The 14872-nt window shown below is 49.6% G+C and overlaps 1 protein-coding gene across 4 annotated transcripts in view; it reads left to right on the top strand.

Annotated features, from left to right (window-relative positions):
* The first annotated feature begins 320 nt into the window (after positions 1-320).
* The window catches only part of MOCOS (molybdenum cofactor sulfurase), a 61730-nt gene continuing 47178 nt past the window's right edge, over positions 321-14872 (top strand). For 3 of the 4 annotated variants that reach the window (XR_004278091.1, XM_032310693.1, XM_032310692.1), the window contains exons 1-4: positions 417-740; positions 8856-8945; positions 12121-12187; positions 13709-14350. Coding sequence is in view for 3 of the 4 variants with exons in the window: in XM_032310693.1 (XP_032166584.1) it covers positions 599-740; positions 8856-8945; positions 12121-12187; positions 13709-14350 (941 nt within the window). In the remaining variant the exon portion in view is untranslated. The other variant, XM_032310694.1, reaches the window with a different exon arrangement.

The raw sequence follows: 14872 nt of genomic DNA, 5'->3' as shown, positions 1-14872 counted from the left end.
CTTAAGCAACCTCAGGGATCCAAGGCCTTTTTCCTCTTCCACGCTTCGCTCAGACTCGCCGAGCACACACCCCAGTGGGGAGCAGCAACAAATCTCCCGGCAAGCGCCACGCCCGCGAGGGTCCTGCCGCCAGAGTGGGGTTCCCGGGTGTCGTGCGGGGCCGGGGACCAGGAGAGTCGGCCCGGGACCGGGAGAGTCGGCCCGGGAGGATCGCCGGGGGTCAGGACGCCTCGCAGGAAAAGGCCGTGCGTTACTTCTGCCACCAGGCTCTTCGTGGGACCCTAGATAAGCGAGAGCTTCGTGCTCCACGGGTCTTCGGCGGCATCTCGGTGGGCTCCGCTGGGAAGCTGGGAAGACCGGGACGTCCTCGCCCCGCCCCCAGGAAAAGGGCCGCAAAGAAGTGAAACTCTGTGAGTCAGCGCGCGGGCAAGCGGGGGGAGGGGGGGCGGGCAGGGCGCCGCCCTGGGCCGCGGACCAGGTGCCCTCGAAGGCCCAGAAGGTGCCAGCGGGGCGCGACTGGGGGCGGAGTCGCCGCGCGCCGGCTTCGGCATTTCCCCCGGCGCGGCGACCTGGACGGCGCGGCGGGCCGCCCTGGGTCATGGCCGGCGGGGCAGCGCCCCGGGGTGCCGAGCTGCTGGCTTTCGCGCGGTTCCGGGAGTCGAGCAAGCGGCCGCTCGCCTACGGTTATGGCCCGCGCGGCCTGCGGGAGCTGCGCGAGCGCGAATTCGGCCGCCTGGCAGGTGAGGCCGGCGGGGCACCTGTGTGGGGGTGGGAGCGCTGGTGTTCTGGGACTGACGGGGAAAGAGCTTTGGCTCTAGGTGGGAGCACCTCGCCTTGTCTGGGATACATTTTGGATCGAAAGACCTGGCGGGACGTGTGCACGCGTCCGCTTCGTGGACCCAGCTCCCTGAGGTCCCACCTGCAGCCCAAGATTTCTTGCCTCTCTAGCTCCTTAGACTTTCCCGTGGTGCAGGACCAGTCTGCGCCTTACTCACCTGCACTCGCCCTCCGCGGGCCAGGCTTAGTGATTCCTTTTCCCCGTGGGTGCCATGAGACCTCCGGCTCTAAAGGTCTGACTGGAGCTGGGCTTGCAAAATGCACGAATGTCCGACGCTCCTGACTGGTGTTCAGGTGTTCGCCTGCGGACAGGTGCAGTGAGTGCGTGGTCGGTGCGCCGCGTTGGGACCGCGACTGTAGGGGCGGCGTGCGGGTTTGGGATGGAGAGGCTACAGCTTCTGGAGACTGAGTTCACAGCATCTTTTATTTTCGAAGTCTCATTTTTCTCACTCGTGCAGTCAGAACAATATCTCTGAACTCTAGCTCGCTGGAGGACTCGCATTAGCAAACCGTGCAGTGTGCGCTTTAAGTAGAGAACAAGCCTGTGAATTGGACACCGGGACCGGGGTCACGTCGTCCCTTTGATTTCCGCAAGGCAGATCAGGCTGGTTAAATTTTAAATGGCGGGGCGCTTGGGTGGCTCAGTCGGCAAGCGTCGACCTTAGTGTCGGTCACGATCTCAGCGTCCTGGGATTGAGCCCCACATCCGGCTCCCTGCAGGGACCCTGCTTCTCCCTCAGTCTGCTGCTCCCCCTCTTGTTCTCTCTCTCTCTGTGTCAAATAAATAAATTTTTTAAAAATAAAGAAATAAATCTGAAACGGAGCTCCATCTGGCCCTGTGGCCTTGCCCAACAGAGCGAGAGGGCTCCCACACTGGTGGGGACTCACTCTGTTGCCAGGGACCTTGTGTGGCGGTCTTCCTGGAGCCTTAGAACCACCAGCCTGGGGGCGCCTGGGTGGCTCAGTGGGTTAAGCCGCTGCCTTCGGCTCAGGTCATGATCTCAGGGTCCTGGGATCGAGCCCTGCATTGGGCTCTCTGCTCAGCAGGGAGCCTGCTTCCTCCTCTCTCTCTCTCTGCCTGCCTCTCTGCCTACTTGTGATCTCTCTCTGTCAAATAAATAAATAAAATCTTAAAAAAAAAAAAAAAAAGAACCACCAGCCTGTTGAACAGGGGTGAATGGAAGTGGCACCAGGCACCGGGATTTGAGGTGTACGTTCTCTGCCCTGATGAACAACCAGTGACTGCTCCCCAGCTTGTGGGAGAAGAGCAACAGTGATGTCACAGTTCTTACAGTTACCTGCAGCTGATGTCCACTCTTATGTTTGGGATAGTGACTGCTTTGTCCCTTTGGGGGCTTTCAGGGCTGTGGCCTCCCCTCTGTGTGTCTCCTCTCTGTATTTCAGTATGGAGAGAGGGAACCTTCTGGCAGCCTCTCAACTACCACCCCATTCTTCCCAGTGCCACATTCACCCAGGGGAGACAGCATCTCACCTCTATGCTTCCGCCTGCTGTCCCTGACTTTTTTTTTTTTTTTTTAAGATTTTATTTATCTACCTGACAGACAGAAATTACAAGTAGGCAGAGAGGCAGAGGGGGAAGCAGGCTTCCTGCCAAGCAGAGAGCCTGATGCAGGGCTCAATCCCAGGACCCTGAGATCATGACTGGAGCAGAAGGCAGAGGCTTAACCCACTGAGCCACCCAGGCACCCCCCTGACAGTTTTTATTATGGAAATTTCCACCCAAGAAATAGACTGGTACAATGAACAGGTGTGGAGGGAGGGAAGGAGGCTCCCCATTCTTTTGAAGGAAATCTCCGAGGCTGTTACCGTGCAGTCCATAATTATTTCTGCACCACACCTGCTTAATCCCCTAATCCAGCTCTGGTCCCTCACACCCATTACTGGCTGACCTCTCTCCTCAACACTATGCTGGGAAAGTAGAGGGATGTTCTGGGCCCCTGCTTGTTTCACTTGTGTCCCTCAGAGAACAGCATCTTTTCCCTTAAATGTAAAATCTAAATGTGATAGCCAGGATCTGAGGCCGGACTTCAGAGTCCCTTTAACATCTACTGTACTGTATGCTGTCTGTCTGTCTATCTAGTGCAAGTTCCCAGCATTTCCTCACATTAATAGTTCAAGTAGATTTTTTTGTGGATTAAATCCATCCCTCCCACAGCTGGGAGTCTTGGAACATATCCACTTTTTTTTTTTTTTTAACTCTCATGGGGCAGGGAAAAACAAACAAAACAAAATAATATAACTTTCACCTCCTCTTCCTTTCCCCCTTTTCCTTCCCCTTATAGTTTTTGTGTAGGTTTGAGCATTTATCTGGTTTAGGAGTAGCTCTAGATTATTACATGCTTAATCTTCAAGTGCTGAAATGTCTTGCCCAACCAGTTGGATGGGAATTCCCTTGTCTTGGTGAAGGGAGACTATTGAATTTTCAGATGTGGTTCAGATGGTTCTTTTTTTTTTTTTTTTAAAGATTTTATTTATTTATTTGACAGATAGTGATCACAAGTAGGCAGAGAGGCAGGCAGAGAGAGAGAGGAGGAAGCAGGCTCCCTGCTGAGCAGAGAGCCTGATGTGGGACTAAATCTCAGGACCCTGAGATCACAGCTGGAGCAGAAGACAGAGGCTTTAATCCACTGAGCCACTCAGTAGCCCCCAGATAGTTCTTGAAGTCGCAGGGTGCTAGTGGATGGCCACTCACCCTGTGTTGGGCTGAGAACTGGAAGAGACCCTGGAATTTCCTTCTTGAAGACTCAATGCCAGTGGGTTTGGGGGTCATTTGCCTGCTTCTTCTGTTAATAGCCAGATCTCATGAAGAGTTACTGTGTGCCAAGCACTAAACTGGGCTCTGTATACCAACTCTTTTAACCCCCATCCCACCTGCAGATAAAGGAACAGGGATCCAGAATGGCTGGTGGTAGAGAAGGATTTAATCAAGTTGGCTGACTTGGATTCCTCCCTGTTAACCACGATGCTAGCTGACTTCTGCCAAGATCAGACCTCTAGCTAATCTAACACAGCTGCCCAGTTTTGCAAAACTACTCACTGGACCAAAGGCCAAAGCAGGCTTCTCCCAAAAGCTTCCTGGTCTTGCAGAAGACCATGGACAAGGCCTGCGGTGCTCCCTCGGGGCCCCTCAGGTTTCACACATGCTGTGTCTTCACATAAACATCTCCCTGATGCCCAGGGGTACAAAAGCCTTTCTTTTGGAGTAGGGCATTTGTATTTCTGAATCTTTAGTTAATGAGAACATTATTCTAAAGCTAACTTTTTGGACTAGGTAGTGCATTTACACAGCACTCAAAAGGTGCCAAGGGAGGGTAAAGAATGGCCAGGGAGGGGTGTCTGGGTGGCTCACTGTGTTGAGCCTCTGCCTTCTGCTCAGGTCATGATCTCAGGGTCCTGGGATCGAGCCCCGCATTGGGCTCTCTGCTCAGCAGGGAGCCTGCTTCCCCTCTCTCTCTGCCTACTTGTGACCTCTCTCTCTCTGTCAAAAAAATAAATAAAGTCTTAAAAAAAAAATGGCCAGGGAACCCCCTCTCTTTTCAGCCACAGCTCTGGTCAGCTCTGAATTAGCTCCTGCCTCTTATGTCTTGTGTGCCTTTTGAGTTGTTGTTTGTATTTATATAAGTGTATACAGTTTTTTTTTTTATTACACAATTGAGCTGTAACATCTGTTATCTGACATAATTTACATTTATTTGTTCATGGTCTTTCTCTGTCACTCTCATACTAGCTTCTCTTTGGTCTACTGTTATGTCTCCACTACTTAGAACAGTGCCAGGCACACCATTAGTACTCAATAAACATTTCTCGAATGTAAAAATACAACAAACTAGAAAATAAAAGGAAACTTAATTGACCTGATAAAGGCTATCTAAAAACAAAATCCACAGCTAACAGCATACTGGTGAAAGACTGATAGCTTTACTGCTACAATCAGGAATAAGACAAGAACATCTGGTCCACCACTTCTACTCAGCATTGTACTAGTGGTTCTAACCAGGCCAATTGAGTAAGAAAATGAAATAAAAGTTGCCCAAATTGGAAAGGAAGAAGTGAACCATCTCTATTGGTGGATAATAACTATCTTGGATATAGAAAATCCTAAAGAATCCACATAAAAAACCGTTAGAACTAGAAAACAAGTTCAGCAAGGTTACAGGATATAAGCGCAATATACAAACAGCAAGCTGATTTCCATACACTAGCAAGAAAATGAAATAAAGGAAAGCATAAGAAAGAATAAAATACATAGGAATAAATTTATCAAAGAAATACAAGACTTAAACACTGAAAACTACAAAATAACATTGAAAGACATAAAGGAAGACCTAAATCATTGGAAAGACACCCTGTATTCATGAATTTGAAGACTAAATATTGCTAAGATGGCAAAAGTCTTAAACTGACCTATAGATTGCATATCATTCCCAGGTACCTTTTTGCAGCAATTGACAAATTGATCCTTTTCATACAGAAATGGAAGGGACCCAGAATAGCCAAAGCAAACTTGGGAAAGAACAAAGTTAAAAGACCCACATTTCCCATAAAAGTAAAATTTATATTAAGTTACAGCAATCGAGACAGCATGGTGTCAGTATGAGCACAGGTGCATAGAACAGTGGAATACAACTGTGAGTCCAGAGATAAGCCCATGCGCCTATGATCAACTGCCTTTTTTTTTTTTTTTAATGTATTTGACAGAGAGAGAGAGATAGATTACAAGTAGGCAGAGAGGCAGGCAGGGCGGGAGGGGGAAGCAGGCTCCCTGCTGAGCAGAGAGCCCGATGCAGGGCTCCATCCCAGGACCCTGGGATCATGGCCTGAGCCAAATGCAGAGGCTTAACCCGCTGACCCACCCAGGTGCCCCTGTCAACTGTTTTTTAACAGAAGGCCAAGACTATTCAATAGAGGAAAGAACAGTCTCTTCAACTAATCGTGTTGGGGCAGCTGGTATCCACATGCAAAAGAATGAAACTGGACCCCTACCTCACACTGTATTCAAAAATTAACTGAAAATGAAAGAAAGTCCTAAATATAAGAGCTAAAAATATAAAACTTCTAGAAGAAACCATACACAAGGGACGCCTGGGTGGCTCAGTTGGTTGGACGACTGCCTTCGGCTCAGGTCATGATCCTGGAGTCCCGGGATCGAGTCCCGCATCGGACTCCCAGCTCCATGGGGAGTCTGCTTCTCTCTCTGACCTTCTCCTCGTTCATGCTCTCTCTCACTGTCTCTCTCTCAAGTAAATAAATAAAATCTTTAAAAAAAAAAAAAAAAAAAAAAAGAAACCATACACAATAATTATCAGGACCTTGGATTAGGCAGTGGTTTCTTATGACACTAAAATTATAAGCAGTAGTAACAACAGGAATAGACAAATTGGACTTCATCAAAATTAATAACTTTTAGGGGCACTTGGCTGGCTCAGTCATTAAGCATCTACCTTCAACTCAAGTCATCATCTCAAGGTCCTGGGATCGAGACCTCCATCAGGCTCCCTGCTCAGTGGGAAGCCTGCTTCTCCTTCTCCCACTCCCCCTACTTGTGTTCTCTCTCTTGCTGCGTTTCTCTCTGTCAAATAAATAAATAAAATCTTTCTTTAAAAACTAAAAACTTTTATGCTTCAATGGACACCACCAAGAAAGATAACTGGCTAAATGGGAGAAGACAGATATCTTCACAAAAACTTGCATGTAAATAGTCATGGCAGCATCACTAAGAATAGACAAAAAATGGGAACAACCCACATGTTTATCATTGGGTGAATGAATAAGTAAAATATGGTGCCTCCCACTATTCAGTCATAAAAAGGAATGACATGAAAATGTCACAGTATTACACTAAGTGAAAGAAGTCAGACACTAAAAGAACTCATAGTATATGATTCCATTTATATGAAATGCCCAGAATCAGCAAATCTGTACAGATAGAAAGTAGATTGATTAGTGATTGCCAAGGGCTGGGGTTGGATGGATTGGGAAGTGACTGGTAATGGGTATGGGTTCTCTTTTTGGGATGAATGGAAACGTTGTAAAATTAGACAGTGGTGATGGTCACACAATTTTGTGAATCTGCTAAAAGTACCACTAAAGGGGTGAATTTTATGATATGGGAATTATATCTCAATAAAGCTATTATAAAGAACCAAAAAAAAAATCCATTCTGCAGGGGCACCTGGGTGGCTCAGTGGGTTGGGCCTTTGCCTTCGGCTCGGGTCATGATCTCGGGGTCCTGGGATTGAGCCCGCATCAGGCTCTCTGCTTGGCGGGGAGCCTGCTTCCCCCCTCTCTCTGTCTGCTTCTCTGCCTGCTTGTGATCCTCTCTCTCTGTCAAATAAATAAATAAAATATTTTATTTATTTATTTTTTTTTTAAAGATTTTATTTATTCATTTGACACGGAGAGATCACCAGTAGGCAGAGAGGCAGGCAGAGAGAGAGAGAGGAGGAAGCAGGCTCCCCGCGGAGCAGAGAACCCGATGCGGGACTCGATCCCAGGACCCTGAGATCATGACCTGAGCCGAAGGCAGCGGCTTAACCCACTGAGCCACCCAGGCGCCCTAAATAAAATATTTTAAAAAATCCATTCTGCAAACAACAATAACGAAAAACATTTAAGTGAATGAAAGAAGGAATGAATCTATTTACATTGTATGTTCTGGAAAGTATATCTCAGAGTTTGCTCTATGTCAGTACTTACAAAGTACTTGATGGAGGTGCAAGAATTCTTTGTTTTAAACACATGTTCAAGGATATTTATGTCATTTCCAATCTCCTGCTATTGCAGACAATGCTGTTGCACTAAATGTCCTCATGTGCAGACCATTTCACAAACCATGGGTATTTATAGATGAATTCCCGGAAGAGGGATGAGGTCAAAGAGGGTTTGCATTTTATTTATTTAATTTATTAAAAAAATTTTTTTTTAAGATTTATTTATTTGACAGAGGGAGAGATCACAAGTAGGCAGAGAGGCAGGCAGAGAGAGAGAGGGAAGCAGGCTCCCTGCTAAGCAGAGAGCCCAATGCTGGGCTCCATCCCAGGACCCTGAGATCATGACCCGAGCTAAAGGCAGGGGCCTAACCCACTGAGCCATCCAGGTGTCCTGTATTTTATTTTATTTTTTAAAGATTTATTTATTTATTTGAGATAGATAGAGCGAGAGAGAACATGGGGAAGGAGCAGTGGGAGAAGGAGAGAGAATCTTAAGCAGACTCCCTGCTGAGTTTGGAGCCCCACATGGGTCTCCATCCCAGGACCCTGAGCTCATGACCTGAGCCGAAACCAAGAGTCAGACGCTTAACCAGCTGTCCCACCCAGTTGCCCCGTGGGTTTTAAACCATGACTGATGTGGCTAGATTGCTGTCCCTGAAGTTGTATCAGTGTAGCCTCCTACTGGCCATGAACCAGAGGGCCTGTTTTCCAGCACCTTGCCCACATGGTGAATTATCCAACTTTCTGGTTTCCACCGTCTGATGGGAGAACCTCGGTGTCTCATGCTCATCTAAATTTGCTTGTCTCTGTTATGAGAGAGGCTAGAAAGATCATTTATGATCCTAGTATTGTCCGAAGCTCTCAGAGCTATTCTAGGGTTGAAGGATGTAGAGTTCACTGTGGGAAAGCAGGATCAAGGCTTGGCTGCCAGGGAAGCGGCAAGGAAATTCCAGGGAGGAAGTGAGTCATAATGTGAAATTGCTTTACCGTCATGAATCACAAATGTCTGTTGGGCTCCTCCTCTGTGTGGGATGTTGTTCCAGGGTCACAAAAGAGCTGGCTAATCAGGAACGCTTGCTCCGGGCTCTAAAGGTCATTCGATAGGGAAAGTGCAACCTTCCATTGCTCATGCCTCCACTCGGATTAAGGAGCTCCTGTCAAGATGCTGGGAGAAGTCAGTAGCCTGGGGGGTCCCTCCTGCTCAAGCTCACATGATCCGGGATCTAGGTGAAATGATTGGAACACGTCTGAAAAATAACCACCGCTTTATTCTGTGTTTTCTTTCAGGAACTGTCTACCTTGACCATGCGGGAGCCACACTGTTCCCTCAGAGTCAGCTCACCAGCTTCACGAATGATCTCATGGAAAATGTTTATGGTAAAGAACAACACACCAAAACTGATTTTCACGCTGAAAGGGAGCCAACTGCATACAGCTGATACATCCCAGCTTACTAAATGTTGGATTAATCCAAAAGAACTGTGCGCAGCACGCAGAGTTGAATGGGTCCCTTGGGAGTCGGGGTCAGCGAGCCCTGGGTCTGTCCCTCTAACACATGCACTGCCAGGATAGGAAGAATTAGCTCAGGGACACACAGTTTACTTCCAGAAGGAGGGGTCAGTGTCAGAAGGGCACAAAGGTACGAAGGTGCTGTGTTTATGGCAGAATGACCCTGTGGGACAGGACAGTACAGAATGTAGAGTGGCGGGAAGGACATGCACTCTTTTTAAAAAAGGTTTATGTATGTATTTGAGAGAGAGAGAGAGCACATAAATAGGGGGGAGGGGCAGAGGGCGAGGGAGAGAGAGAGAGCCTCAAGCACACTGAGTGCAGAGCCCGATGTAGGGCTGGATCTCAGGACCCTGAGAGATAGGACCTAAGCCAAACCAAGAGTCGGGGCTTAACTGACTGCCCCACCCAGGTGCCCCTATTCTTTCACTCCATAAGTGTGTGTTGGGCCACTGTGCTGTGCGGGGCACGGTGCTATCTCAGACACCAAGGAAGCACAGTCCCTGCCTTTGTGGGCTGTGACCTAGTCAATGCAGGATCCTAATCAAGTGAGCTCCCAGTAAATGTGAATGGCCACCTGTGTGAAGGGCTGTGGACCAAGGGCCTGCGATCCCATGGGGGTGTGTGGCTGCAGCGTTGGCAGTGTGAAGGTCAGAAAAAGCTGCCTTCGAAGTCGGGGGAGTCCTGGAGGATGAGCAAGGAGTTACGCGGGAAGGAGGAGCAGCGGGGCGGGTTCCAGGCAGAGGTACTATTCTGCGCGAACCCTAGCGGTTCCAGGTATGAGCCCCGCCCCTGAGCACAGAGGAGGGGCGGGGAGTGGAGGAGGTCTGAGAGGAGAGCTAGGGAAGGGCTTCGAAGGAGCTCCGCGGAGTTTGATGTTCCTTCTAGAAAGTGTGGACAGTGCGGGCGAGGGAGCCTGGCAAGGGAGCCTGAACTAAAGGCCGCAGAAGCAGATGCAGCAGCGGGGAGCGCAGCGAGTGCCCTGGTGTCCCGAACGCGCACTCACTTCAGCCACCGCTACAGACCTTTGAGCTTCACCCTCCCCCTCCATCTCGGCACCTCCCCAATCCCCGCCTCCCCGCAAACGAGGGTACAGGTGCAGCTAGCAAACAAGCTAACCTACAGGTTTTGTCCTCACTCCTGTTTTAGAGGTGAGGAAAGTGGGTCCGGGATAGGGTAGGTGGCTAACCTGCGGCCACGCAGTCAAGACATGCCTGAGGCACGGGGCTCCAGAGCACAGGACCCCCTCATTTCAGGACCGTCCTCTCGTGCCTCACTAAGATCCTGGGCAACCAGCAGATCTTTAAATCTGGGGAATAGTTTCTAGGAGAGGTGCCAGTGAGGGACCCTATCGCAATCTTGATCCATGATTTGCGAAGAGATCCACAAGTCTTGAACCTTTCCAAGAGCCGTAACTGTGGGATTGGTGCGGAGAGGGGACAGCATCTAGACTGTAGGTTGTGCTGATAGTGTGGAGCTAAAAACCAGAGCTCTGAGAAGCAGTGAGGGTAAGTACTAACTCTGGTTACCAGTTACTAGTACACTGGTTACTAGTGCATGTGGAAGAGGATCATTGATAGCTTTGGTGGCCAGAGATCTAGTATACCAGATGGCATGGTATGAGAAAAGAAACAAACCCTAAAACAAAGAAGGTCAAGACTATGATATGGCGTGCCTCTGGTCCTGCTCCCAAGAAAGGCTTGTGCCCAATGCATGCACATCTCACCCCTCTGAGGTCTGTGTCCTTGTCTGGGGGCTGTGTTCTGAGGGAGGTGGTGATACTTCAGGACACACTCATGTGGAATCTGAGGAGAGGAGGAAAACTGGAAATTGATAAGTGAAGTTAGAAGAGGACTTAGCCTTGAGAATGGGCTAAGGGGAGATGTGATGGCCCCCTTCACATACTTGGGGCCACACAAGTAACACAATTAGATGTGTTTCTGCAGAACAGCAGGGGTGTGAACCCAGGACAGCAGATGGGGATTTCAATTAAGTGGATTTCATGGCTCTGTCTCATGCTTGGGGGAGAGGTCAGCCTTCGGAGTTTATTCTCCTTGATTCCTTGGAATGATCAGAACCACCTCTCAAAGAGCCTGTAGAAACGGTTTACATTGGCCTGGTTGCCTGTGAGCTGACTTCCAACTCCAGTGTTCTTCCTGGGTCCCATCTCGATCTCGGGGATTGGTTTATTTATTTAAACAGTTGTTTAGGGCACCTGGGTGGCTTAGTCATTAAGCATCTGCCTTTGGCTCGGGTCATGATCCCATGCTCTTGGGATCAAGCCCTGCATCGGGCTCCCTGCTCTGCGGGAAGCCTGCTTCTCCTTCTCCTAGTCCCCCTGCTCATGTTCCCTCTTTCGCTGTGTCTCTCTCTGTCAAGTAAATAAATAAAATCTTTAAAAAAATTTAAAATTGTTTGAGAATGGAGTTATATTTCATGCATCATAAAATTCATCTATTTCAAATGTACAATTTAATGATTTAGGCAACTTTACCAAAGGTGCCACTATCACAATAAATCATTTAGAACATTTTCATTCTCCCAATAAGATCTCTGATTCCTGTTTATAGTTCAGCCCTGTTGCCCCCTCAGTCTCAGGCAACCACTAATTCACAACTTTCTGAACCTCTTTCTATACCTTTGCTGGACATTGCCTATATAAATGAACTCATACACTATGTGACCCCTCAGGATGTTTTTGTGGCTGACTCACGGCATAGCCCGTAGATTGTGACTTTCTGTTATGAATACTTTCCCATTGTGTGGTTATACCCCATTTTGTCTCTCTGTCCATCAGCTGAAGGGTATTCATGTTGTTCCCAGAATTTGGCTTTACCAATAAGTCTGCCCGTGAACATTTCTGAGCATGAATCTTTGTGTGGACATGTGTTTTCATTTCCCTAAAGTATAGAGATGTGGTATTGCTGGGTCACAGAGTAGTTGTAGGGTCACCTTTTTGAGAAACCGAAGGAGAGGTTTGGGAGGAATAGGAGGGGAGAAACAGAGGTAGTGACTTGATGGCTTTGTCTCTGTAACCTGCCAGGTAATCCTCACAGCCAGAATATCAGCAGCAGGCTCACCCACGACACCGTGGAGCATGTGCGCTACAGGTGAGTGGCCGGCAGTTCCAGGATGGGGAGGACTTCTTTCCTACCCCCCACCACAACCCACAAAGGTTCCGCGTTGGTCTAAGGAAGATCACTTTCAGCTAAATGGTCACGTGCAGAGTGACGACCGTTAGGGGCAGAGGACAGGAAGGTCAGAGTGAGTAGGTAGGGAGCAGGGCAGCCCCGAAGCACAGGCGGGCGGCCTTGAGGTGTTCTCGGGTGTTGTATGTGGCTCCGGGCTGAGGCCAGAGTGCCTGGGGGCCAGAGGGACCACAAGGGATCCAGTTTCCTAAGCCTCATTTTCATTTTCATTTTTATTTTTTTAAAGATTTTTATTTATTTATTTGACAGACAGAGATCACAAGGCAGAGAGGCGGGCAGAGAGAGAGAGAGAGAGAGAGAGAGGAGGAAGCAGGCTCCCTGCTGAGCAGAGAGCCCCATGCAGGGCTCAATCCGGGGACCCTGGGATCATGACCCAAGCCGAAGGCAGAGGCTTTAACCCACTGAGCCACCCAGGCGCCCTCTAAGCCTCATTTTCAGAGAGAGGAAAAAAGGTTTCCTTTGGGCTTTCTTTTCATGTGTCATTAGGCATTATTCATCAACAACCCACCCCCGCAAACTTTTTACTAGTATGTGCAGCTTAAAATAGCTCTTTGTATTTTTCCACATGTAATAGTTTTTAGTAAGTAGTTTCCAAGTGGTGCCTAAAGTTACTTGAATTGCTATAATTTCAAGTGTTTCCAATTGGCAAGGGAGGCTGGGCTGCCAATATTAAAGGCACCGTGAAGCCAGTTGGTGAAAGAGCGGGAGAGTAGACTGAGGAAAGAGTGTTTTCTTTTTCTTTTGTGTTTTAAAGATTTTATTTATTTATTTGAGATCACAAGCAGGCAGAGAGGAAGGCAGAGAAAGAGAGAGAGGAGGAAGCAGGCTCCCTGCTGAGCAGAGAGCCTGATGCAGGACTTGATCCCAGGACCCTGAGACCATGACCTGAGCCAAAGGCAGAGGCTTAACCCACTGAGCCATCCAGGCGCCCTCAAAGAGTGTTTTCTAGGATTAAGTTTTGTGGATTTTTATCTTTTTTTTAAGACTTATTTATTTGAGAAAGAGAGAGCACCGTGGGGAGGGGAAGAGGGAGAGAGAGAATTCCAAGCAGATTCCCTGCTAAGCGCAGAGCCCAGATGCTGGGCCCACTCTGGGCTGGATCTCAGGATCCTGAGATCGTGACCTGAGCTGAAACCAAGAGTGCGATGGAGTGACTGCGCCACCCAGGCACCCTGCGGACTTTTATCTTCTCTGGGAGGGTGGGGACGTGGGAGGTGGAGCTGCTTTTGCCAGTTGGAACCTGTTTGTCATCTCCTCCTGCAGCTGGCTCTGCCCCCGCCCTCACTTTGCCGTCGTCGTGGCAAAGCCGACCTGGGTTTTTCCCTAAAAATGAAGGCAGGTTCTATGTGATAGGGATACAACTGCTCTGACCATGTGACACCGTGAGACCCTGGAGCTGGCATGACACTCTGCTTCTTCCAGGATTCTGGCGCACTTCCACACCTCCCCAGAGGACTACAGCGTCATTTTCACGGCAGGGAGCACAGCTGCTCTTAAACTGGTGGCAGAGGCCTTCCCGTGGGTATCCCCCGGCCCAGAGAGCAGCGGGAGCCGGTTCTGTTACCTCACGGACAGCCACACCTCCGTGGTGGGCATGAGGAAGGTCACCATGGCCATGAACGTCACCTCTGTCCCGGTCAGGCCAGAGGACATGTGGTCGGCAGAGACTCGGGGCATGGATGCCGGTGTCCCCGACAGCCAGCTTCCACATCTCTTTTGTTACCCCGCGCAGAGTAATTTTTCTGGAACCAGATACCCCCTGTCCTGGATAGGAGAGGTCAAGTCTGGGCGGAGGTGCCCAGTGAGCGTGCCCGGAAAGTGGTTCGTGCTGCTCGATGCGGCCTCCTACGTGAGCACCTCCCCTTTGGACCTGTCGGTTCACCAGGCCGACTTTGTCCCCCTCTCCTTCTATAAGATCTTTGGATTCCCCACCGGCCTGGGTGCTCTGCTGGTGAATAATCGTGTGGCTCCTCTGCTGAGGAAAACCTACTTTGGAGGGGGCACAGCCGCTGCATACCTCGCAGGGGAAGACTTCTACATCCCACGGCGCTCAGTGGCTGAAAGGTAACCTCACCTTGGGGGTGGCTGGTAGGAGCTCAGCAAGGCGAGGGGCAGGCCTCTGTCACCTATAGGATTGTTCGAGGGACCAGACTGGGTGACTGGGGTCAGAGATTCGGGTGTGGGGGGGGATTAGAGGGATGGAAGCTGGTGGCAGGGCTCAGATCTGGGGGGCGGAGGTTGGCTGGAGTGTGTCCCAGGCCCCCATTTGTGGGCTTCTCCACAGCTATGAGAGGACAAGGACTGCGAGGGGGGAGGTGATGGGCTCTCGGGAGAGGAAAGGTGGTGTGGGGAGCCATGGTCCGGGTGTTGATGGCTGGGACTCCTCAGGTTGAAGGCGTAAGAGGGTGAAAATGACAGCTGACCCAGGGTTCTACTGGGGCCAACAGTGGAGAATACTATGGGATAGGGACAGGGAGCTAGTCCCCCTGCAGGTGCCTCAGAAGGTGGGGGGCCTGGATGGGAGGGTGTGTCAGATCCCCCACAGACCCAGGGGCAGACTCAGGCCTCTGCAGGTAGGGCCGTGTC

Source organism: Mustela erminea, chromosome 13 (assembly GCF_009829155.1).
Source record: "Mustela erminea isolate mMusErm1 chromosome 13, mMusErm1.Pri, whole genome shotgun sequence".
Classification (NCBI taxonomy): domain Eukaryota; kingdom Metazoa; phylum Chordata; class Mammalia; order Carnivora; family Mustelidae; genus Mustela; species Mustela erminea.
The sequence above is the reverse complement of the archived record's forward strand: the minus strand, read 5'-3'. Positions and strand labels throughout refer to the sequence as shown.